Raw genomic sequence first — 24538 nt, 5'->3', positions numbered from 1 at the left:
ATAGGCAGAATGGATTTTTAATGTGATTCCTATTTATTGTGTAATGGTTGTTTTGTTTAGTTCTTAGTATAACTGTACTAATGCTGAATCCATGCTTGTCAGTGAATGGGAACGGATCTGCTTTTCTGCCTACATACAAAATGCAGAATGTTCCGAATTGTTGTCATTCTGGTGCGCCTTTTGAGGTTCAGCATTTGACCCAGGCCCTTATTTTTCTTACAGCCATCTTTTTCTTTAGGGCTCTGGTACACGGGGAGATTAGTCGCCCGCGGCAAAACTCCCTGCTCGCGGGCGACTAATCTCCCCGAGTTGCCTTCCCCCTGCCATCCCACCGGCGAACATGTAAGTCGCCGGCGGGACGATTTCGGGAAATCGCCGAAAAAGATTTGCGCGAAATCGCGCCGCCGCGTCTGCCATCCCGCCGGCGACTTACATGTTCGCCGGTGGGATGGCAGGGGGAAGGCAACTCGGGGAGATTAGTCGCCCGCGAGCAGGGAGTTTTGCCGCGGGCGACTAATCTCCCCGTGTACCAGAGCCCTTACCTGGCTATATCTGATATGCAGTTGCATCTGCTGATAAGAAAGTAGAGTAGAGTCACGGCTCTTCACTTCCTGCTGTTCTAAGCATTTGGCCAAATGTTAAGAACAGTAGAATTGTGACCATATTGTTTATGGCCCTTGGTAGAGAAAAGCAGATTGTCCGCTAGGTGGCTAGGCCATTAGCCTAAGGGCAGTGTTACATGGGGCAGTTTCAGGTACCTTGGCTTTGTGTGTTTGAGCTACTAAAAATTATGGGACTGATATTGTCCAAAACTCTTCCCGTTGTCTTCCGTGTGAATGGCTGCAAGTGCACGTGCAAATATTTAGATTATTTTGAGTTGTATTGTGTTGTGAATGTACACACCCTAAGGGTGAAGACACATGGAGCTACTAGTAGCTGCTACTTTTTCAAGGCTACTAAACTTTAGAGACAATTATCAGTACATTTTATATATATGCAGTGCACTGGTGTTGGGGTAAAAAGTTTGAGTTTTCACATGGATGGGTTCCTAACAAACTGGTATTGGCACAGTGGGTTCCTTGACCTATACTTTGGTGTTGTGGGGCTTAAAACAGCCTTGTGTGCCATTGCCACAGTTTTTTCTTTTTAGATAACAAGTTTATATAGTAGTAGTTTATATAATAGATAACAGAAATTAACCCTGCACCTGTTTTCTTGCTGAAAATATGACCTTGTCGCTGAGAAAACGGTGTCAATTTACAGATAAGTTGGTGCTGTTTGAGTTTTCAGTTCAGCTGCTGCTTTCTCTGTGTGATGTGCCTTTCTCATATAAAGCAATCATTTTCTCTTTCTGCTTTGGCTGTGTTGTTCCCTTCCTGGAATACTCAAGCCATTTTTATGTAACAGCTGGAACTGTACACTGTAAACAAAGCACCATGAGGTCTCCAAAACAAAAGAAAATCTCAACTATATGCTGAAAGGAGGCAGCCTTGCTTTAGTTTGTGATCCTGGTGCCTGGGAACACTTGGGCTCCTTGAAAGATGTCTATATGTTTTGCTATTAGATTTCTTTGCTTGTGTCTTCTGTGAAGTATGAATTTCTTTCTGGTCTAAGCTGGGCTGCTACCAGAGGAATTAATCCTATTAGCAAATAAAGTTTTGGGGAATGTAGTCTGTTCCACATCTATATACATCTTGGCTGAGGGCAGAGTTGTGACAGCAGTAATATAGTTGGTGCCTTTTTTAATATTGATGTAATTAAATACATGATGGTAAGAACTTATAAAACTTGGCGCTTGCTTTTTCAGTATACACTGCTGCACAATGTGGTTTTTCTCAAAGTTTAGCATTGGTTAAGGGTTGCCACTTTTTCTTTAAAAAACAGATTGCTGTAAATTCCTTGTGCTACATGGCCACTCTGAGGTTATGTACATGGAAGACTGCACTGGTTGCCATGCACTGTGCTTACACATTGACAACTCACCTCTTTATAAGGTTGATAATACCTACAAGAACAAGTACTTGCCATTGTTTAAATGCACCTTTTAAAGACAATTCACTGTCTTCTGCTCCTTGAATAGATGCGCTGGCAGGCACAAGATTAGTATGTCACAGAGAGGAGTTGGTACTAAAGCACAAGTGTGCATACTCACACTGAAATCTGCTCTGTGTGTGCATTGAATGGCCCCTAGAGGAGAGAAACTTTCATTAGTAAAAATATTTTTTTCTGTACTTCTGCTTGAATTGTGGCATTTTGGTAAAACTAATCCTTAAATAAAATTTGTTTGAATAGAACCTTATAATTACAATGTGAAAACGGAGGCCAAATAATGTAAGCTGAAATTGTAGTTCCTTTAAATGGGCTACTATTGTCCTACTAAAACGAACTATAAAGCTTTTTTTTTTTTTTTTTTTTTTTTTAAAAAAGAGCGGAATCTGCACTAGAATGTATTTTTCAGTCAGACTATGCACACCCTCACCTGTTGTCGAATGGTTGTCAACAGCAGCTGTTTGCAACTCTTAGCAAGTATAACTCTGTATTGATCTGGCTATGGCAGGTGTGAGGGTGGTATTTAGCCTTCAAAGACAGACAAGAGACAGTGCTTCACCTGAAACTGGAGAACACAAAAGACTTGTTGACTGTATAATACAGGGTTTATATTACATGAGGCATACAGCATGTATTAAACCTGATACCAAGTCTTAGGAACCATTGGTAGTAGTGTTGCATGTTGGGTGGGTTTAGTTGGGCACATTATGAATTATAAGTGCTGGTTAAAACCATATATGAAGGAATGTGTAACAGCAACCACATAAGGTGGGCAAGCATGCCTTTTGCTCAGTATAAGTTCTTGTCTTGTGCTGAAAATATACTTTTTTCCTATTAAGGAGATTAAAAAATACCTAAACCTTGATGTCAATAAAACAAGGCTGAATGCGTGCCGACTTTGTGAGAATATCAGATACAGCTAGCTCCCGTAAATCATCTCTTAAAAGCTGCTATCCATAAACTATTTATAATAAGTAAATGCCCATTACTGCTTAGACGTTAAAGTAACTCTTCGTTATAAAAAAAAAAGTTGGGTACTTTTGTAGGCTTCTAATAGGCACATACAGTCATGGCGCAAATTGTTGGCACCCCAGAGATTTTTCCAGAAAATCAAGTATTTCTCACAGAAAAGTATTGCAGTAACACATGTTTTGCTATACACGTTTATTCCCTTTGTGTATGTATTGGTACAGAACACAAAAGGTAGGAAAAAAAGCAAATTGCATATAATGTCACACAAAACTCCAAAAATTGGCTGGACAACATTATTGGCACCCTTAACTTAATATTTGGTTGCACACCCTTTGGAAAAAATAACTGAAATCAGTTGCTTCCTATAACCATCAATAAGCTTCTTGCACCTCTCACCGGGGATTTTGGACCACTCTTCCTTTGCAAACTGCTCCAGGTCTCTCTTATTAGAAGGGCGCCTTTTCCCAACAGCAATTTTTAGATCTCTCCACAGATGTTCAATGGGATTTAGATCTGGACTCATTGCTGGTCACTTCAGAACTCTCCAGCGCTTTGTTGCCATCCATTTCTGGGTACTTTTTGACATATGTTTGGGGTCATTGTCCTGCTGGAAGACTCAAGATCTCGGACGCAACCCAGCTTTGTGACACTGGGCTCTACAGTGCCACCCAAAATCCTTTGGTAATCCTCAGATTTCATGATGCCTTGCACTCAAGGCACCCAGTGCCAGAGGCAGCAAAACATCATTGAACCTCCACCATATTTTACTGTAGGTACTGTGTTCTTTTCTTTGTAGGCCTCATTCTGTTTTCGGTAGTAGAATGATGTGCTTTACCATAAAGCTCTATCTTGGTCTCATCTGTCCACAAGAAGTTTTTCCAGAAGGATTGTGGCTTGCTCATGTACATTTTGGCAAACTGTAGTCTTGCTTTTTTATGTCTGTGTCAGCAGTTGGGTCCTCCTGGGTCTCCTTTCATTTAAATGTCGACGGATAGTTTGCGCTGACGCTGATGCTCCCTGAGCCTGCAGGACAGCTTGAATTTCTTTGGAACTTGTTTGGGGCTGCTTATCCACCATCCGGCCTATCCTGCGTTGCAACCTTTCATCAATTTTTCTCTTCCGTCCACGCCCAGGAAGATTAGCTAAAGTGCCATGGGTTGCAAACTTATTGATAATGTTGCGCTCTGTGGACAAAGGCAAATCTAGATGTCTGGAGATGGACTTGTAACCATGAGATTGTTGATATTTTTCCACAATTTTGGTTCTCAAGTCCTCAGACAGTTCTCTTCTCCTCTTTCTGTTGTCCATGCTGTGGGACACACAGACACACAATGCAAAGACTAAGTGAACTTCTCTCCTTTTTATCTGCTTTCAGGTGTGATTTTTATATTGCCCACACCTGTTACTTGCCCCAGGTGAATTTAAAGGAGCATCACATGTTTGAAACCATCTTATTTATCCACAATTTTGAAAGGGTGCCAATAATTTTGTCCAGACCATTTTTGGAGTTTTGTGTGACATTATGTCCAATTTTCTTTTTTTCTATTTTCTATTTCTTTTTTTGTTCTGTACCAATACACACAAAGGGTATAAACGTGTATAGCAAAACGTGTTAACTGCAATACTTTTCTGTGAGAAATACTTGATTTTCTGGAAAAATTTCTGGGGTGCCAACAATTTGGACCATGACTGTATATGTTGATACAACCACATATTGATAGGTTTGCAAATTACTTATCCTAGACAGCAATCACTTGTTATGATTTCATAATTAGCACACAGATTGTGTGGTTCTGTTAGAACTAAGCATTTACGCAAGAACTTATGAATGAACATTGTGATGGGGAAAAAAAGCTACTCAAATTACCCTTACCAGTTCAATTATCTATAACGGACTCCTTCATATCTATAAATTCTTACATTTCTTTACATTTTTTTTCAAAGATTAAACCAGTTGATAAAATTCAGGGTTAGGTCTTATTTATTAAGATCACTTTTACTGACTTTTTAAATCAGTAGTTCCCAATCAGTGACTGGGGAGCATTTCTCATGCTTGTGTTGCTCCCAACGCTCTTTACATTTGAATGTGACTCGTGGGTGAAAGGTAGGGAACCTTCTTTTTAAATATTAAATATTGTTGTAACATTTGGCCACTGTTCTTCAGAATGCCATAAAACATTTAAAATGCTTGCTAGACTTTATGACATTTCTGAATGGCCAACTCCTGGCCCTGACGGTTACCTGTGTTTTACGCAACAGAATCATAACCCTTTTCTTTTAAAAAATGAGTAAGAAAGAATGTCCCTTTTTACAATGTTTTTTGATTAAATAAAGTTGGGTACAGTGTGGCACCTAAACCTGATAAGTTGTTGCCAGGTATAGGGTGGCACTCCAGAACTGAGAACTAAAAAGTAACTGCTCAGAATAAGTGGCCAGCAGTTCTTGGGATGGGGTGAAGTCAAACGTTATGCTTTCATGGTGATGGGTCTGTGCGAACCTTCCTTCCAGGCCTGTACTGCCAATCTGTGAATTCTGGCTAATGCCAGAGGGGCTGCTGTAGGATCCCATACACGCCGAGATCCGCTCACTTGGCGAGATTTGCAAGCGAGCGGATCTGCACCCGATATGCCCACCTACGGGTGGCCGATATCGGGGAGCGTGTAGTTAAAAAAAAAAAAATAATAATAATTCGACCCTGGGGCCAAACGATCGAATTATATTGGCGGCAAGGGGCAATCGGTCCCCGATCCGACTGGATTTTCTAGCCTGGCCGATCGATATCTGGCCAATTTCAGGCCAGATATCGGTCAGCCAGGCCCCTCGTTTCTGCCCCTACACAGGCAGATAAGCTGCCGAATTGGTCCAAGGGACCGATATCGGCGGCTACAATGTGCCTGTGTATGGGGACCTTTACTCTTTAGACAATCACAGCCAGTTCACCGCAAAATGTTTTGCTGCTATTGCTTTGCCCTCCACCTGCCCTGAAAACTTAGTGACATTCAAGAGCAGGTGAATGAGAGGAAGGGACGTGTAGAGGAAGAACAAAAAAAACTAAAATAGAAAGAAACATTTCCTGTTGTCTAAATAATTTTCTACATTACACTAGTGATGAGTGGATCTGTCCCATTTCGCTTTGCTGAAAAATTTGCATTTCTTTTGGCTACTGCAACTTTTTTTTTTTTTTTTTTTTGCTGACATTGTAGTCTATAGGCATTTTATTCATGGCAAAACCTGGCAAAAAATGTTGCTAATCGAAACATTATACTAAAAGTAAATTCTAAGGTGAACTTTACCTGCAATTTACATTTTGGTTTTCTGTGATAAGATATCTGGTAGAAACCTGGGTTTATTTGCTGCTGCTGATATAGTGTGAAGAAAAATGCAGACGTACAACTATTCTGCTTAAGAAAAAGGAGTCATGAATTATGGAGTGTCCTGAAAGGATCAGGTGCTTTTGAAAGGAGACACACACCTTCTTACTAGCAGCTTGATGTCTGATATCTTTGAGAATGTATAGTTAAGAGTGATAGCGGATGGCTTTTTGTGTATGTGGGGCATTCTGTCTCTGCAAATTTGGTTAAATGTGACCTGTGGTATCTGACCACAGCTGAAACCTTACACATAGACACATAATATGACCTCATGTGTTAACTCTATCTACATTTAAGAAGATTTATTTATGTAATGTAAAATAGGATATTCCTTTAAATAAATTTAAAATGACCAGTAACACCAAAAAGGCACTTCCTCTTAGATTAGTTGGTTACCAATTAAAGAAAGTTCACCTGGAGGCACACAGAATTGTTACACATGCACATCAGAATATATTACACTATAATTATTTTACACACCTTGCCATGGCATAAAACATCTTTTTTTTTTTTATGCCATGCTGATGTATGTAAAATTATATTTATATAATTATAATATATGTGGATTTTATTGGCTCAGTTCAGAGCAACGGCAAACCACACCCAAGTTTAGAGAGGAATATAAAGAACTCTCTGATTAGGAAAGCTAGAGTGCTAATACGCTATTTATTAGGGCAATGACACACAGAGCTATACGTAGCGGCTAAAAAATAGACAATACTGATAACTGTCTCTGTTTTAGCAGAGACAATTCTCAGGATTGTCTATTGCAGGGTTTTTTCTGCCGTTTGGCTGCCGGGGCAAGTAGCTAGCTACAAGTAGCATCGTGTGTTATAGCCCTTAGTGATAAGGAATGCATCAATATCATTTGTCAGTCAACCCAGTGCCTTCAATCTCGTACATATACCATAAAATGTATGCATATAATAACGGCATAACCAATCATTTAATTTTAATGTTAAATGTTTGTTTAATTTTTGTTTTTGTATTTCCAGGTTCCCTTGCAGACCACTTCTAAAGATGGCTTTGCGTATGCGCTTGATCTTTCCCTATGCAGTATCTGGCGTGCTAGCTCTTATTGGTTGCTGGTGGTTGTTTTCTCGGAAAAAAGATCAGCGCAGTAAAAAACATAAGAGTATAACTGCCCCATCAGATAAAGTGCAGGTAGATGATGAACAAAAAGAATTTGTTCTCACACAAGACATAGTAAGTTGTTTAAGGGAGCAACCTGTGCACCTGAATAGAACAGACACACCAAATGCCAGCTCTTTAGCATCTGAAGAATTAGGGAATTTCTTGATTGAGTGCAGCTCACTGGAGACCATTGAAAGTGAGCCCATGACTGAAAATATAGTTGAATGTTCCTTGAATGAGATTGTGGATCCTTCTGAATGCTATACCACTGGGAATACCAAAGCAACTAAAGGCACAGCTGGTTCAGTAGAAGATCTGTGTATATGCTCTTCAGATTCCACGCAAACTCTGTTAAGCTTACCTATTGGAACAAATGTTGCAGTGCCCCATGATGATACTTCGTGGAGCTCTGAGGAAACAAGCAATATTTTATCACCTGGTGAATTTGTTTGTGAATCAAAGCTGGATACTGGTTCTCTAAAAATCGCTGCCGTGAATGAAGAGATTGTTAGTTTGCATGAACAGACAACGCCCACACACTTAGATGCTCTGTCATGTATAACAGAAAAAATAGATAAGCCAACAGAGGATAAACCATTACATGTTGCACCTGTAACAAATGAAAGTGAAGAGCAGGTAATTCTGCTGCCTGGGCAGGAATGCAGTGGTTTAGTTGAGCTTATTACTACAGAAGTGTGTTCTCATCCTCTGGATTTTCCAGAAATCACTTTAACTGATGATTCGAATGTGCAGTCTACTGATAATGAAAGTGTAGAGGCCGATATTGAGGAGGTTGAAGCAGTGGTCCAAATGTCTGTCTCAGTACCATTTTCTCTGTCAACTAATGAAGGACAAATAATACTAGGGTCAGTTTCAGGAACACAAGAGTTTCAGCAACAAAATGACTCTCTGCCAGATACAAATAGTATTGAACTAGTGAAGGTTATTGGAGGTGGAACTTTAGAGCAAAAAAGAATGGAAGCACTAGAGCAAGATAAGGAAAACAAAAGGAATACACATGGTGGGGATTCTGAACCTGTGGTGCTGAAAGAAACTGAGCCCCAAGTGCTGGATCTGCTGCCTACCACCTGTATTGAGACTGTTAGTGCTAGTACCTTGAGGGAAGATAAGTGTGCTGCTGTGATAAGTGCATATTCCCATTGCTTAGAAAAAGCTGAAAAGTTTGTGGCATCAGGTGATGTTGTGGCTGACAGTTTAAAAGGGAATGCAAAACAGATTTTTGGAGACTATGATACAAAAATGGTTGAGCAGTTAGCAATAAATATCATTTCCAAGGTTATTGTTGCTGCAAAACAGGAAATCCTATCAGGCAAAGTGAGTGATATATTGGAAAACAGTTGCCAAGAACAGGATACAGGGATTGGAGAATCCCTTCTGCTAGAGACCCAAAGCTCAGAAGAAAGTCAGCAGGTTATACAGGAGCAAAATGGTTTGGCTTGTGGCTTACAAAGTGACAGTTTTACTGTAAATGATTTAGCATGTGAGTCTCTACAAACAGAACAGAAGGACGCAGAAAACATAAACTCATGCAGTGTAGATATTCAAGATATTTGCCCAGAGCAACAGTCTGAAGAAGTGGAATATATTGAAAAAGACTTGGCTCACAGGACAAAAAAAGAGCCTGACTTTAGTCCAGTTCATAAAGTAGTAGATTCCTTTGATGAAGTTCATGAAATCATTGATGACTCAAATATAAGTTCCTGCACATCAGAAGATGGAATTTGCATTGAGGAGCCATTGCAGAGCACTGTGTTGTCAGGTGTTGGTGTTGGCTCATATGATTCGCTGAGCACATCAGGTATCGAAACCACGCAAGAGCAATTAAGTATGTCCAGTGACCAAGTTAAAAAATCAAGTCCAGTGGAAACCAAGAATTTACCTTACAGCAATGGGGATTTGAAGAGAATGTCCCCAGATTTAAAAAGTGATGGTCAGTGGATACCCGATATTGAAGTGGATCACTCAGGAGGTAAGCCTGGCCTATATGTCTGAAATGAAAATAAACGTAAAGCTTAGTGAATGCACTCAGTAGCTCCTATTTATAATTCTGAGTTTATAACATTTTAATTAAAACTGAAGTGTTTTACAATGTATTTTTATGAAAGAAGCTCTATTTGCAATGTCAATTAGTGAATGATAATTGGTGAAAGATGGTTTTTTGTATTTTGAAAATGCATAAACCTACTACCTAACATGACTTGCCACCCTTCAGGGAAAGTTCAGGGAAAACTAAAACTGGGTATATAGGCTGTGCAAAATGCAAAATGTTTTCAATATAGTTGGCCAAAAATCTTACCTATAAAGGCTGAACAGTTTTGTCCCATGTGGCCCTCTTTTAAAGGAAAAGGAAAGGTAAAAACTAAGTAAGCTTTATCCGAAAGGTCTATGTAAATACAGCCATAAGCACTTACAGTAATGCTGCGCGTTCTCTTTCAAAAGAAACAGAATTTGTTGTCTTTGTTTTCCTGTGCCAGAGACACACAACTCTCTCCTCTCTCCTGCTCCCCACTCCCTTAAGAATGCTATGAACTCCTCCCCCACCCCTTAGGAATGTGTGATCTGAGCCAATCAACAGGAAGCTTCCTCATAGTCTTACACATTGCGCATGTACACCGTTTTTGGTGCAGGAGCGAGGCATTATCGGAACTTTCTTTAGAGTTCAGCATTTTTTTTTTCCCTGTGAGGCTTCTGATCATCTGAATGGGAGAAATATGGGGAGACTTAAATGCACTATTGAGAGAGCTGAAGCTATGCCTGCAGCTTGAGATTAACTCTTTGTTAGTCTTTCCTTCTCCTTTAAGTCACTGACCAACAGGTTAGAGAGATACAAAGGAGGAAGTTGTGTTCTGGCTAGCCATTCACTCCAAACTTCATTGGTTACATGTTTGGCAAACTATATTGAAGAAAATTTTTTTCTTTGCACAGCCTTTTTACCCAGTTTTACTTTTACACTGAACAAAACGGAGCCCCCAGTGCCAGGTTGCATAAACACTCTGGTTTTAAACCAGTGTGTTCGTGCTGCGTGGCAAATCAGCGACTTGATCATACAAGATGTATAATATATATAAAAAAAAGCTGCTGATTAGCCACATAGTGATTTTGTTTGTGTCTCAGCAAGTAAATGTGACGTAGTTTCAGGGGGCCACGTTTCCGCTCATGTGCATGTGTGTGTATAGTATTGCTATTGGCTAATACTAAATAGAAAACTCCTGATTTAAGAACTAAGGACTACCCCTGGGATCACATGATTCATGTTACACACAAACAAACTGAGGGCAAACATACATGTTAGGTCACATCAGCCAGTTAATGGACAGTTGTGTCTTTTATTCCCACACTTCTTCCTGTTACAGTTAGAGCTGCATTATTTTTGGTCAGGTGATCACTGAGGGAGCACATGGCCCATCACAAAATGGTGGCTCTAGTTTATTTTAATAGGCCTTGATATGATTAGTTTATCTGTTGGTTAAGTATTCTGCAGCTTTAGTTTCCCTCCACTCCCCCTTTTTTTTATGAAGTTGTACATATTTTGGTCTTGAAAATCTGGGAGAAAGTTTTTTTTTTTTTAGCACTTTTCCTACCTTAATTTTACTACAGGGTCAGATGTAAATAGCATGGACTCGGTGGACAGTGGCTGTGCTCTTAAGACTGAACAACTTCAGAATGTCAAGCGAGCGGATGCAAAAAAAGCAGAACTTGTCATCTGGGAGATTGAAGTGCCAAAGGTAATGGCACTCACCTTGATCCCTGCTGTGGCATATTTTGTTTTATGGTGGCTATGTCACAGTATGTTGATGTCCTTGGCCTTCTAATTTGATTCTTATGAGCTTTTTTTCTAGCTGCCAAATTACCATTTACTTTGCCTTTAAAAAAAATTCATATAAAGTGCAGACAATTTAAAATTGTATGAAGTTAATTGAAATGCATTAGGCACCATGGGTTGGCATGAATTTCACCTGTCCAAACCGTGTGTTACATAGCAGTGGTGTCTACACTTTTGATTTCATGTTCTCCATCTTCTGATGATGATGCATCTACTGATGCAGTATAATATAGGTTCTGCTTATGTTTTATCATATGCATTCTTATGTTATACAATATACAAAGTTTAAATCTAAAAGATTTAAAAGATTTTCAGTTAATGCTCCATCACACACATTATAATATATTATAATCTCCACAGTGTTCTTTTATGGTAAGTTCTAAAAACCAAATGTCTTGCAACCACTTAGCCCCTTCCTCTGATAATTAGTTGTGGTAGCGCCATTGAAAGCAAAATTCTGATTTTGACTCCAGAATACAGTTTTTTGCTAATCACTTTTTCTATCAGAAAAGTGCATCAGAATATCTTTTGGACTATGGAAATGGAGGGGGAGTACAGAGATTCCCCATCTGATTTGCACCTGGTGAAAAGCTTTGGACAAGGAGTGCAGGCCTTTTCTTCAAAAGTGCAAGTATTATTTATAATAATCTGTGTATCATTTTAATTTTTTTTTATCTTTCTCTTTAAGCATTTGGTTGGTAGATTAATTGGGAAACAAGGCAGATTTGTGAGCTTTCTGAAAGAATCCTCTGGTGCCAAAATTTACATTTCAACCCTGCCTTACACTCAAGACTTCCAAATTTGCCACATAGAAGGTAAGATTCTTGTCTTTGCATGAGTTTTGTTGGCAGGGTTTAAAAGCAAAACACCACATTAGACCACATTTATTTTTGTCAATTGTTTGCAAAAAAAGGTCTTCCCTGCAATTTGCATGTATTCATGTGACTAGGCATAGAGACAGTTTGTCTGATGGGCTGATTAGCTTTGGTAAAGTGGCATCATGCAGACCTTAGAGTATTTATTTAAAGTCTTGAAATTTACTGGAATGCACTATTAGGGGTGTTTAGGTGTTTGCTTGCAGTTAGGTGATACATGTCAAGTGTTCTATCTATACAACATAAGCAGGACTGAGACCAGGTTTCGACTTGTGCAACACTCTTCCAGTGTTGCACAAGTAAACTTCTACTTCCCCACCCTGACATCTGCATGCTCAGATTCCTCCTTCTGAAGGTTTTGCTTATTTATATCTTGCACCTTCCCTGCTTTCCTCCATTGATGTCAGAGGGACATGTGCAGGTATATAAAAACTGACTGTGTGCCAGGCCATGTTGGGAATGAGTGGTTTAGGGTCTATATATGCGTATCTGGAATTTTTATAAAGAATCTTTCTCTGTGGAGCCAGCTTGCATGCAGTATGTAAACATAAATATGCAGAGATTAAAAATTCTGTAGAACTAGTAAGTACGACCACATAGATAATACAGTTAACCATTTAAAATACATTTTTAAAAATTTTATTGTCTTGTAACTGCTTTAACCATTCATTTTGCTAGGTCTACATTGACATTAATACATATTTGACTTAAATGTAAACTAATTGTTGGCAGGTTCCCGGCAGCAAATTGACAGGGCACTTGTTCTTATTGGCAAGAAATTTAAAGAACTGAATCTCACCAACATCTATGCTCCTCCACCATGCTTAGCCTTGCACTCTTTTCCTATGACTTCCTGGGTAAGTGATATAACTGCTGTTAACAAAGTGTTTTACTGGAGTCTGATTTATGTTAAGGTACATCATTCCTAAAAAGTGTCACTGTTCATTAATTGACATTTACTTTCTGTATGCCCCTTACAAAATAAGAAAATGATAGGAATTGCAATGTACATGATGTCACTAAATATTATATTTTGTAAATGAACTGTAAACTACAAAAACATTTAGTATGTTGCTACCAAGCTAAAAAAAAAAGGGGTAAATACTTATATATAGGTTAAGGGAGGATATTAAGTTAAATGTGTGTGAGGTGAATAAAATGGTAGAAAATATATTAATGTAAATGGGAAACTGAGAAAGAATAACAGCAGGGGACTAGAGCAAACAAAATGCTGGCCTGATTGGTGGATATGACATGGCAGACTTACTGACTTTGATGCATATAGCCTCTTATCAGCTTACTACACCATGTAAGTCTGCCATGTCTTATTCAACAAATAAGGCCTGGTTCTCTGTAGGTCTAGGAAGACTTTACTGCTGGTCATATGTAGTAAAAAATAGTACTGCAACTAATAAAGGAAACTAATATAGTGTTCCTGGTGATGCACTCCTACCAGCACAGGCATGTGCCATTCTCAGTACTTTTCACAATTAGGTGAGTGAGTGGCATCTGTCGCTGAAGATGCTTTTTTTAATTGCCTTAGTTCTGCCTGAGAGGATCTGGGCATTACCTTTTAATCCTCACACTGAAAATATTGGCTTTGAAGGTGAAGGCACAGAGCACTTTTCTCTAATACCATAGGTTATTTATTCCAAGCTCTGGTGCAGTAAGCGAGGGCAGGGTAAGTGAAAATTGCATTTTATTGTGATGCTGGCTCAAGGTCCAAGATGCATTTGTCATTTTTGTACTTAATCTCTGAAACGCTAAACTGAGAGAAGGAAAGGTAAAAGCTATGAAAGCTTCAGAAAGGTCTATGTAACTACAGCCATAAGCACTCGCAGAAATGCTGCGCTGAGTCCTCTATCAAATGAAACACAGGATTTCTTGTCCCCTTTTTTGTAAACATGTTCTTAGGGTATCTGACTTCCTCTCTCAGAAAATTCCTTCATTCCTGGGGCAAACATCTGTGCAGTTCTCTCCTGCTCATAAAATTTCATAAAATTTACATCTCCCACTCCCCCCCACCCTTAGGAATGTGTGATCTGCGCTACAGGCTAGAGCTGCAGCAGGAAGCTACTTAAAATGGCAGCTGCTATCTTAAACAAGACAGTGAAAGCTTCTAGTGTTTACCCAGATATGGTAATGCTTTCTGTAGAATAAATAGTGTTCTAGGTGGCACTGGTGTGGCAAATCTATTGGCAGTAAAATACCAAAATGACTTCTCCTTGAAGTTCACCCTTTATAAATACTGCTGCATTAATTGAACTAAAATTTCCATAAAGCCACAAGTGAATTAATTATTTGGAGAAAATATGAAGTTCTCCTATTTAAAGGTGGCAAAGTATTTATGCTGGAAATTAAAATCTCTATTCACAAAGCAAGCATAGTGTGATAATGGGAGTTGAAAATGTGTGTTATGTTCCAAAGATAACGTTTCAGAATGTTCCTGTTGCTTGATGATCTTCTGTTTATAGAAAAATGTTTGGGGTTTTTTTTTTTTACAGCTTATGCTCCCAGATGGTGTCACTGTGGAAGTCATTGTGGTCAATGTAGTCAATGCCGGACATATGTTTGTACAGCAGCACACGCACCCTACGTTTCATGCGCTTCGGAGCTTGGACCAGCAGATGTATCTATGCTATTCACAACCTGGAATTCCCACTTTGCCTACACCAGTGGAAGGTAAAATCTCCCTAGTTTCACATTAAATGTTCTTTCTTTATGACAACTGTTACACAGAATTTAAGTATTTCATTTTTTTACATTTGTAACCTATTTTCAATTTTTTCAAAATTTTTGGATATCTAAAGCAAACTGCCTTTTATTACAGAAGAGGCACAAGTTTTATTCCAGTACCGATGTTTAACTTGCACCTCTGTGTGAGGTACAAGTTGCACACTTCTGCCTTGCAGCTGGGATCTCCTGTGTTAGGTCCCAAACAGGGCACTTCTCCGTTTTCCACCCACATTCCAGAAACAAGTTGATTGGCTTCTGTCTTAATTGGCCAGTGAATGTGATATGGATTGCAAGCTCCTCTGGGACTGATGTGAATGATATATAATCTCTGTACTGCAGAAAAAGTGTCGGCACTAGGAGATGAGAGAATTGCAGCTCCACTGTTCTAAACCTAGTCAGCTGTCTAACACAGTTATAAAGCAGATTCTATGAATATTTAATCTTATTGAAAGTTTTTTTTACAGGTCTTGATTCTTCTAAGATACACCTTTTTATGGTAGTGCCACATGGGGTTTCTTGCATGTGTAGACACACACAGCAAGTGTTTTGGTGAGAAAATGCATTCTCACACATTTCCTTTGCTGAAATCCGCTTTGTTGTTGTGTCTGCTCTTTAAAGGCTCTGCTTCGGCCTGAGTTTAGACACACGAGTGCCTGCGGATCAGCTGGATAGCCTAGGTTGAGAATTGGCCCTGTGTGGCGCAATACTTACTGATTTCGTAATTTTACTGGAATTTTCAGTGGGTTTGTGAGGGGTGTACACTGCTTTACCTTCAATATTTTACTAAGTAGATCTTAAAGACAAGATACAGACAGAATGTACAAGACAGGGCAGCACTTAAATGAGAAACCTATAAAGCCTCCCTCCATAAGGGTAAAAACCCACTGAGCAAGTTACTTGCCGCAATAGATCTGTTATGGCAGGTCAGTAACCAGAAGTCATCAGTGGAAAGCCCTTTGCTTAATTTTCTGAAGGCTGACTTTGAATTACCAAAGTGATGCGAAAGTCTTTCCACTGGAGACTTCTAAGAAGTCAGCAGTCTTTCTTTCCTACCTAACCAGTCCATAGTGCATAGTCTGGTTGTTACAAGCGGTTTGTTAGGGTAGCTTGGCTGCGTGAACCTATCAATATGATTGCGCCCTAGGGAGGCATATATATTTCCTCATGTGCCTTTACAAGGATTATTACGAATTAATATTTTTGTATCTGTGTACTCAACAAGGATATTAAATGTAAAGACCAGGCCATGGATCCTGTCTAGCTGACCATGTGGTCCCATCCTGCAATTCTTAGGTTGTACCTCTAGGTGCACTAACTGCAGTCCATATTAATATTTACAAGTCAGATATTGCTGCCACTCGAGGGTTTTGAGTGCAGTGCAACAGGTTTCATTGCACCTGTGTTTGGTACTTGCATGCATCTGAATGAGTACAACCTGATTGAGAAGAATGGACTGTATTTCCCTACAGTCACCACAGTCGAATGTAGGTCGAAACGCCAATGTGTAAGAGCCTTAAATATTTCAAATTCAGAGGGCACAATTATCTGAGTGTTGCCCTGTAGCCTCTGGAGCAAACTTATCAGAAAAGACAGACTCACTGTTAAAACGTTGTTGAAATTAACTGCAACTTGAAGGGATTCTTTGGCTAAAACACCTTTGATGTGTGCAAATGTAATACATGCAGGACTGCTATGGTCATGTTTCTTTAGGCTAAAGCTGATATCAAAAGCAGCATATTGTCAGCAAGATGAAAAACTCTTGCAGAGAATACGCACCTCTACTGTAAAATTCTCCTACTTGTGCCTGCACCAGAAAGCATTGAATACGCTCAGGTGCAGGCCCATGTAGCCGATATCTTCCAAAAAATGCAAGACTTTGCATTTTTGGCTGACATTGGCTACATGTGCCTGCACCCGGTGTATTCAGTTCTTCCCGGTGCAGGCACAGGTAGGAGGATTTACAGTAGTGGGTTTTATTATTGGCAAGTCTTTTTTGGCTTGCCAAGAAAAAGCAACTTGTGCCATAAGCCTAATGCCACACCAGTCTGAGAATCATCCCCTACACTAATTAGCTAACCCCTGTGACTGCACCTGGAGCTACGGCATTGTCCCTGGTACAGCCATACAGTAGCTATTGGGCCAAAATCCTCTCCGGGTGTAGTCACAGGGGTAGGCAGATCGGAGTGCAGGGGCTGTTTCTAAGTCTGCGTTATTCCTGTCTTTTTGTTTGTAGCTTGTAACTGTTATATAATGTACACCAGCGCTGTCCAACTTCTGCGGTGCTGAGGGATGGAATTTCTCTTGCATACATGGTGGAGGGCTGCTAATGGAAGCCAGTTTTGACCATTCCCCCCTTCAAACCACACCCACTTCAAACCACACCCATTTTATCACTATGGTGGTAGTGCAGCAAAAACTCAATTGCTTCGTCCTCACTCACACCATCATTCATATGTGAAAGAATATTATGTCATATTAAGACGTACCCTTAAATCTATATGCCTCTTCCTCCCCTGTGGATAGCACAGCAACCCCCAGCATATAATTACACACCTTTGGGACCATTTCATCGCTATTTCCAACTGCTAACAAACTCCCAAAACAAACCCCTGCCAGGTTCACCTTCTCAAAAAATATATATTTGTGCCTTTTGGTACAACTAAGCGCCAGATCCGGGGCATAAGCACCTGGGTCACTCTTTGTGAAGGGTGAGCACACTTTATTTATATAACAGTGTTTTACATCTACTACTCTGCTGTGATTCACAAACTTTATATTCAAACGCTGGACTCGGGGCATATGCACCTGGGTCACGTGTGTAGGCAGAGTATGGCACATAGGCAGCATAGGGCAGGGAGGGTATGGCACACACAGGCAGCATAGGTCAGGGAGGATATAGCACACACAGGCAGGGTAGGGCAGGCAGAGCATGGCACACACAGGCAGGGTAGGGCTGAGTATGGCACACACAGGCAGCATAGGGCAGGCAGAGTATGGCACACACAGGCAGCATAGGGCAGGCAGAGTATGGCACACACAGGCAGCATAGGGCAGGCAGAGTATGGCACACACAGGCAGCATAGGGCAGGCAGAGTATGGCACACAGGCAGCATAGGGCAGGCAGAGTTCTGCCTGTGTGTGCCATACTCGCCCTACCCTATGCTGCCTGTGTGTGCCATACTCAGCCCTACCCTGCCTGTGTGTGCCATGCTCTGCCTGCCCTACCCTGCCTGTGTGCCATATCCTCCCTGACCTATGCTGCCTGTGTGTGCCATACCCTCCCTGCCCTATGCTGCCTGTGTGTGCCATACTCTGCCTACACACAGGCAGCATAGACCAGGCAGTACATACAATGTCTGAGGTGTGAACAGGAGAACAATATGGGTGATTACAGCCTGAGGTGTGTACACTGCAGGGGGTAAACAATGCAGACATTAGAAGGTGTGAACAATACAGGGGATTATATTTTTAAACAATACAGAGGGATTACAGCCTGAATCTAAAGTGAGCACCATGCATGGGGCCAGTTAATATCGGTACTGATACCATTTAAATCTTACACAAAGGTAAGCCATCAAAGCAGCCAGACAGGTGGGGGGCCACACAGAGGTGGGTCGCGGGCCGCCAGTTGGACAGCACTCATTTTCCTTATTCTCCCAAGTGGCATACTGAGTTAGTATAAATAAGCATAACTTTTGTTTTTATTCTGCTAAATATATGGTCTCCTGCATAAGTGTGTTTTCTCTCTGCTTACTCAGAAGCACCCATCTCCATTTCTTTTCTGTCTAATGAATGCAATTTCCAAATAGGGTTGTTATCCAAACATGCCAGGATGTAAAATGTTATCTTCACTTTTGAATTCATTTTCATTAACTACATTTAAGTAACATCTGCTGGAAATACATTAGAATATATATAAATATATATAAAAATGCACAAATGCACAGAGTACCAGGCATCATTCACAGAAATAAAACTTATTTGTAATCGCCAGTGTTAACGTAGGCCTAGATGGCTTTTTTTTTTTTTTTTTGGTATAATTTGTAAAATCATTCTATAAAATACCAATAACTGCTTTTTGGTACCTGCCTTTGAGTGCGAGAACATACAATACTATAAGACCCTTAGTTATCAGTGTTTGGTTATCCAGCTCTGTCTAAATTACATTGATTCTAGGAAACCTCCAGCCATATTAAAACACTATCTTCTCACATTTCCCATTCTACACATCCATCCGTTCCAGATCATGACCTTTTTACTTTGCAACACTTTCTGTAACCTGAATTGCTCCTGTTCTAGCAACAATTTAATAAAAAGGAATTAAGGAGTGAAGCTATTTATCTCTGGTAAATAACTAATGTAATTTATGTAAGCTAAATACCAGTCCTGGTAAAATATGGACATGTATATTTTACAAGGAAATTAGTCGACACGACTTTGGTTTTCTTAGGTCGTGTCGACTTATCGCCCCCTCTGTCTTCACTCTTAAACTAAGGGTGCATGTCGGAGTGAGAAAAAAAAGTACGTCTTCCTGACTTGTTCATAACAAGATTTTCTCAATAGATATATTGTGCTGCCTAAGAATTGGCAAGATTAATTATATATTTATATAAACTAATTTCAAAATTATTTTTTTAGGTTTTACACACCTGTGCAAGATGTATAACAGTATTTTAAAAGGTTGTGAAATTGTGTTAAAATGTCTTGCAGCTGGAGTTATCTGCGCAGCACCTGCTGAAGATAATGCATGGTGGAGAGCGCAGGTTGTAGCCTACTTTAAGGACGAAGAAGAAGTAGAAATAAGATATGTTGACTATGGTGGATATGAAAGAGTAAAAGTTGACACACTGAGGCAGATCAGGTCAGTACATATGCTACATTTTTCACTTAATTTTTAGACAAATTGGTCTGGTACACATCCCAAAATATTTTTCCACATGAACTACCATTTGGAGGTTAATAATCCAGTATAGAAAGGAGGCTGCATTTGTTTTAAAATTATGGATAGCATTTAATTTCCTGTATTTGCTACAGGCCCAGATTTGTGGCGAGGCCACAAACGCCTGTGGCTAGGGTGGCAGATGAAGTGGGAGGACAACCATAGGGGGTGGCCTCGGGGTGCCCCAATCAGAAATCTGTCCCTGATTTGCAACATAGGTAGTACAGGTATGGGATCCCTTATCCGGAAATCCGTTATCCAGAAAGTTCCGAATTACGGAAAGGCCATCTCCCATAGACTCCATTATAAGCAAATAATCCTGATTTTTAAAAGTGATTTCCTTTTTCTCTGCAATAATAAAACAGTACCTTGTACTTGATCCCAACCAAGATATAATTAATCCTTATCAGAGTTAAAACAATCCTATTGGGTTTATAAAATATTTAAATGACTTAAGTTATGACGATCCAAATTAAAGATCCCTTATCTGGAAAATCCCAGGTCCCGAGCATTCTGGATAACAGGTCCCATACATATATATGAAATCATAGGACTGGTAGGTTCTTGCCCTTTTCCTTCATTGGAAAGGGAATGTTTAGTTTCTCTGCATAGACAAGTGTTTTACATTTTTCCTCTTTAAATTCGCAAATGGGTGTTGAACATATTTTTTGGATGCTTCTGAGGAAGTGGCGGGAGGCCACGAAATGCGTTAAGCGCTAAGTCCTCTGGGGATGTACTTGTGCCTTTTACTAAACATGGAATAAAAGACTGATTTTTATCTTAGTGGTGCTCCGCTACCTATTTTTCTTGTACATATTTTTTGTCACTGCAGAAAAAATGTTATGACTACTGTAATCTTGTAGAAGTTAATCATTTGAAAAAACTGCAACTGGATAGGGAGAATACAAAAATGATTAAAGGAACAATAGCATCAGAGTGCATATACACTTTTTTTTTTTTTTTCTCTAAAAATGTAAAATGAATGTAATTTTGACCCCTGTTAATCTTCCTAACTAAACCTACTGTATTCTACAAAGTTTATTTATCTGCTAGGTGCCATTTAGGTCTATTACAATTTGAATTGCTACCCCCATGGCTACTCAGCAGCACATTTATATAAACTTTAAAGCTTTTAAAACCTTGTTTGGTGTTTATATTTCTTTAAGAGAATTATTAAAAATTACTTAATTGAATTGCCTTTTTTGGGTGTAGTATCTCTCGCTCGCAATTAATAAGTACATTTGTCTTCTGATGCATTGTTCTATTAGCATGCATCCTCCTGCATCTAGAGACTTGACATGTCTAATTCTTTTTCTTCAGGTCAGATTTTGTTACACTACCTTTCCAAGGAGCAGAAGTTTTACTGGATAATGTGATTCCACTTGCAGGTTAGCAAACCTCCCATTTTATTTTTCTCCTTCCAATTATAGGACATATGCAGATTTATTTAAATTTTAATTGCTCATGTTGATGCATTATTTGCAGGATTTATTTTGCACTTGACTATCATTCAAATCCTTGATGCAGATAAACACAACACAGCCAATGCAGTATCTGTTTGGCTAAGGAGCTATGCCTTTATGCAGCAGTAAAAATCTCCTAAAGAAATGTGTGCTAATATTCTAGAATATAATGAGCTGCCTGTAAATTAGCTAACTTTTAGATTCTAAATTTCACCCAGGTTAATTCCAGTCAGCTGCTCTGATTGTGTTTCATCAGAGCCTCTTACTCTTGTACAGGTATAGGACCCGTTATCCAGAATGCTCTGGACCAAGGGTATTCTGGATAAGGCGTCTTTCTGTATTTTGGATCTCCATACCTTAAGTCTACTAAAAAATCAATAAAACGTGAATTAAACCCAACAGGATAGTTTTGCATCCAATAAGGATTATTTATCTTAGTTGGGATCAATTACAAGGTACTGTTATATTTCTACAGAGAAAAAGGAAATCACTTTTTAAATTCTGAATTATTTGATTAAAATAGTCTATGGGAGACGGGCTTTCTGTAATTCGGAACTTTCTGAATAATGGGTTTCCGGATAAGGGATCTGTGGTGGTTTTTTTTTTTTGTTTTTTTTGCTTTGCTTTGCAGCTTATAAAGGCAAATGGAAATTTTATTTTCACAAACTTGACACTGAACTCTTTTTTTGTACCACTGTTCCTCTTGTATGTGTTGTGCATCTCTCCTACCACTGTATAGTAGCTTTCAGTTGGAGCCTTGTATTGATCAAGTACGAGGTGCACTCTTATTTCAAAGGTATAAATAACAAAAAATAGAAGTATTTGCTTAAAATGGACTGTGGAAGGTGGCCTTATAGTTCAGTGCAACAAATTTATAATACAGATTTTTTTTTTCTTTTCCTTTCTCTTGATTTGTCTGGCGGCTTGTCATCATTAACTTTAAAATACTTATATAGTGTTGTTTTTTTTGTTTTTTTATTTAAGAAGAGGATCACTTTTCCACAGAAGCAGATGAGGCTGCAACTGAAATGACAAGGGGCACTGCACTGCTTGCACAGGTGATGAGAGTTTTTTTTTTTTTTTTAGCAGTTGGTGTGTGTGTGTGTGTTTTTGGAAGTGCTATAAGTGCAAAAAATTTATGTTTTAAAGGCAAGTGTCTTTTTTTTCAAGAAAACCACGTATGCCATCCCACCGGCGATTTAAATTCTAGCCGGTGGAATGGCATTCCGGGGAGATTAGTCCGCAACAACGAAGACTTGTCGCATGGCCACTAATCTCCCCATGTGTCACTGCCCTAAAGTGTACTACATTTTAAATTTATCCATAGGAATTTAGATCTAGGTTTATGTGATAAAAGGTTAAAACGTCTCAAAGTCGCCAGTATATCTTTCTTGGTTGCCTTTTTGAAAGCCGACATCTGATGTGCTGTGGAATCACTAGACCTGGTGAAACCCTTTACATTAAACATTTAATCCTATTTCCAGTTTGCCTATTTGATATATTTGCATTTTTGACTGCTAAAACCAAGCTTAGACAGTTAGGGTTGCTGATGCTCTGACCTTTTAGGAAAGCTGCTGAGCCTGCAATTAAAGGTGATGTAACCCTAAAAAAAGTAATTGAGACCCTTATTAAAAACAATGCTTTCTTCTAGTAATGCCGTTGCTGGTAATGACTGGTAATGAGTATTCTTTGTTTTGTAGGTTACAAATTATGATGGTCCAACAGGACTTCCTTTGATTCAGTTGTGGAGTATGATGGCTGATGAGGTGAGCACTATTAAACTGCCGCTGCCAAATTCAAAAGCAATAATTTGGAGAAAGAGCCACTAAGAATCTGGTTACACCAGCAACCAAACAGGCAACAATTTAATTGTTACTTTGCACTGCTTACATTTCTATTCAGCCTCTGCACAATTTAGCTTCCAATCTTTAAGGCTTGGTGAACTGCAATACAAAAATTTATTCCAAAAAGCATAAAGGGCAAATTGTTGAACATTATCACTGACTACAACATAATAAAATTCATTTTAACTGCCCTTTTAAACCTTAAGTATAATGAAGACATAGGTATTCTAAGGCAATGGTTTATATTTTATTTGTATAACTACAACTTTTTTTTCCCTCCCCCCCAGGTGGTGTCAGTCAATAGAACTCTTGTGGAAAGAGGCTTTGCGCAATGGATGGACAGCTTTTAAACTAGCACCGCCTGATTTCTTTTTACAGCCATTTTCTAAAGCAGCAACACCCCCTCCTTGTACTGTATTAGGCTTGGCACTCAGTAATTAATTTTTTTTTTTTTTTTTCTTCAGTGCTCTCCAGTTTTGCATTGACTTCATATACTTTCTTTCACACGGTCTGTGAATACTTACAAAAACAGACCACTGAAGGATTGACAACACAAGCCATAATACTTACAGCTTTAATACCTTCTAGGCTGGTCTTGCATTATAAGTTGATGTGTGCAATAAAATTGGCATCACAGAACTGTACATTCCTTATACTGTAAATGTAGTGGAATGGACAATGCTGCAGGATATGAAATCAGGGATCAAATGGAAATGTCATCAGCTTTCTTTCTGGTGAATTGTGCAATTATACTGCGTTATTAATGGTTTATCTACTGGAGGAGCAAAAGAATTATTCCTTCATATCTAAAATTAAGGTTTTATTTTTGTGTGTGCACATTTTCTGCAACATTCTGTCTGCCAAGTCTGGTGTGTAATTTATAATTTTGTAGCTGTGCAAATCTTTGTAAATATATATAATAACAGATCACTTTAATATTTTGTATTGAAACACTGGAGAAGAAAAAATGAATAACATTTCATACCATTTTGGTCAGCTGGTAACAATTTGTAGCACAGAATCCTGATGCAACTAATTCAGGCTGGTTCTGCGTACAGATTTCAGCGGTGTGTTCAGATGTACGGTCTAGTGTTAACTGTGATCTATTTGCTACTTTGCTGTACAGATGTAAAAAGTAACAAAAAAATGGAAATAATATTGCATTGGTGTGCTTTTTATTTCATAACAGATTTTTAACATGTTAAAGTAATATAAATCCACTGGAAACGTATTGTAAAATGCTATTGTTCCCTGGTCCTGTGGAGAACAGGGGGTATAAATAAATAAAGCACTGAGCGGGAAGCATACAAA

The 24538-nt window shown here is 39.1% G+C and overlaps 1 protein-coding gene and 1 long non-coding RNA gene across 3 annotated transcripts in view; one reads left to right on the top strand and one right to left on the bottom strand.

Annotated features, from left to right (window-relative positions):
* Nucleotides 1-2571, bottom strand: part of LOC116408862 — a 16948-nt gene extending 14377 nt beyond the window's left edge. Inside the window, exons 1-2 of the long non-coding RNA XR_004221342.1 lie at nt 2480-2571; nt 2153-2187 (exon numbers count right to left, since the gene is read on the bottom strand). This is a non-coding gene — a long non-coding RNA (uncharacterized LOC116408862). The remainder of the gene's footprint in view (nt 1-2152; nt 2188-2479) is intronic.
* akap1 (A-kinase anchoring protein 1) overlaps nt 1-24538 on the top strand; it is a 26870-nt gene extending 2332 nt beyond the window's left edge. Inside the window, exons 2-11 of one of the 2 annotated variants that reach the window (XM_002936812.5) lie at nt 7388-9516; nt 11145-11272; nt 12059-12185; nt 12978-13102; nt 14750-14927; nt 19692-19842; nt 21241-21308; nt 22368-22441; nt 23084-23149; nt 23515-24538. In XM_002936812.5, coding sequence (XP_002936858.3) covers nt 7413-9516; nt 11145-11272; nt 12059-12185; nt 12978-13102; nt 14750-14927; nt 19692-19842; nt 21241-21308; nt 22368-22441; nt 23084-23149; nt 23515-23577 — 3084 coding nt within the window. In that variant the 5' untranslated portion in view covers nt 7388-7412 and the 3' untranslated portion in view covers nt 23578-24538. The remainder of the gene's footprint in view (nt 1-7387; nt 9517-11144; nt 11273-12058; nt 12186-12977; nt 13103-14749; nt 14928-19691; nt 19843-21240; nt 21309-22367; nt 22442-23083; nt 23150-23514) is intronic. The other variant, XM_018091608.2, reaches the window with a different exon arrangement.

The sequence above is a fragment of the Xenopus tropicalis genome, chromosome 2, assembly GCF_000004195.4.
Source record: "Xenopus tropicalis strain Nigerian chromosome 2, UCB_Xtro_10.0, whole genome shotgun sequence".
In the NCBI taxonomy this organism is placed as follows: Eukaryota; Metazoa; Chordata; class Amphibia; order Anura; family Pipidae; genus Xenopus; species Xenopus tropicalis.
Note: the sequence above shows the minus strand (reverse complement) of the source record. Positions and strands in the feature narration are given on the sequence as shown.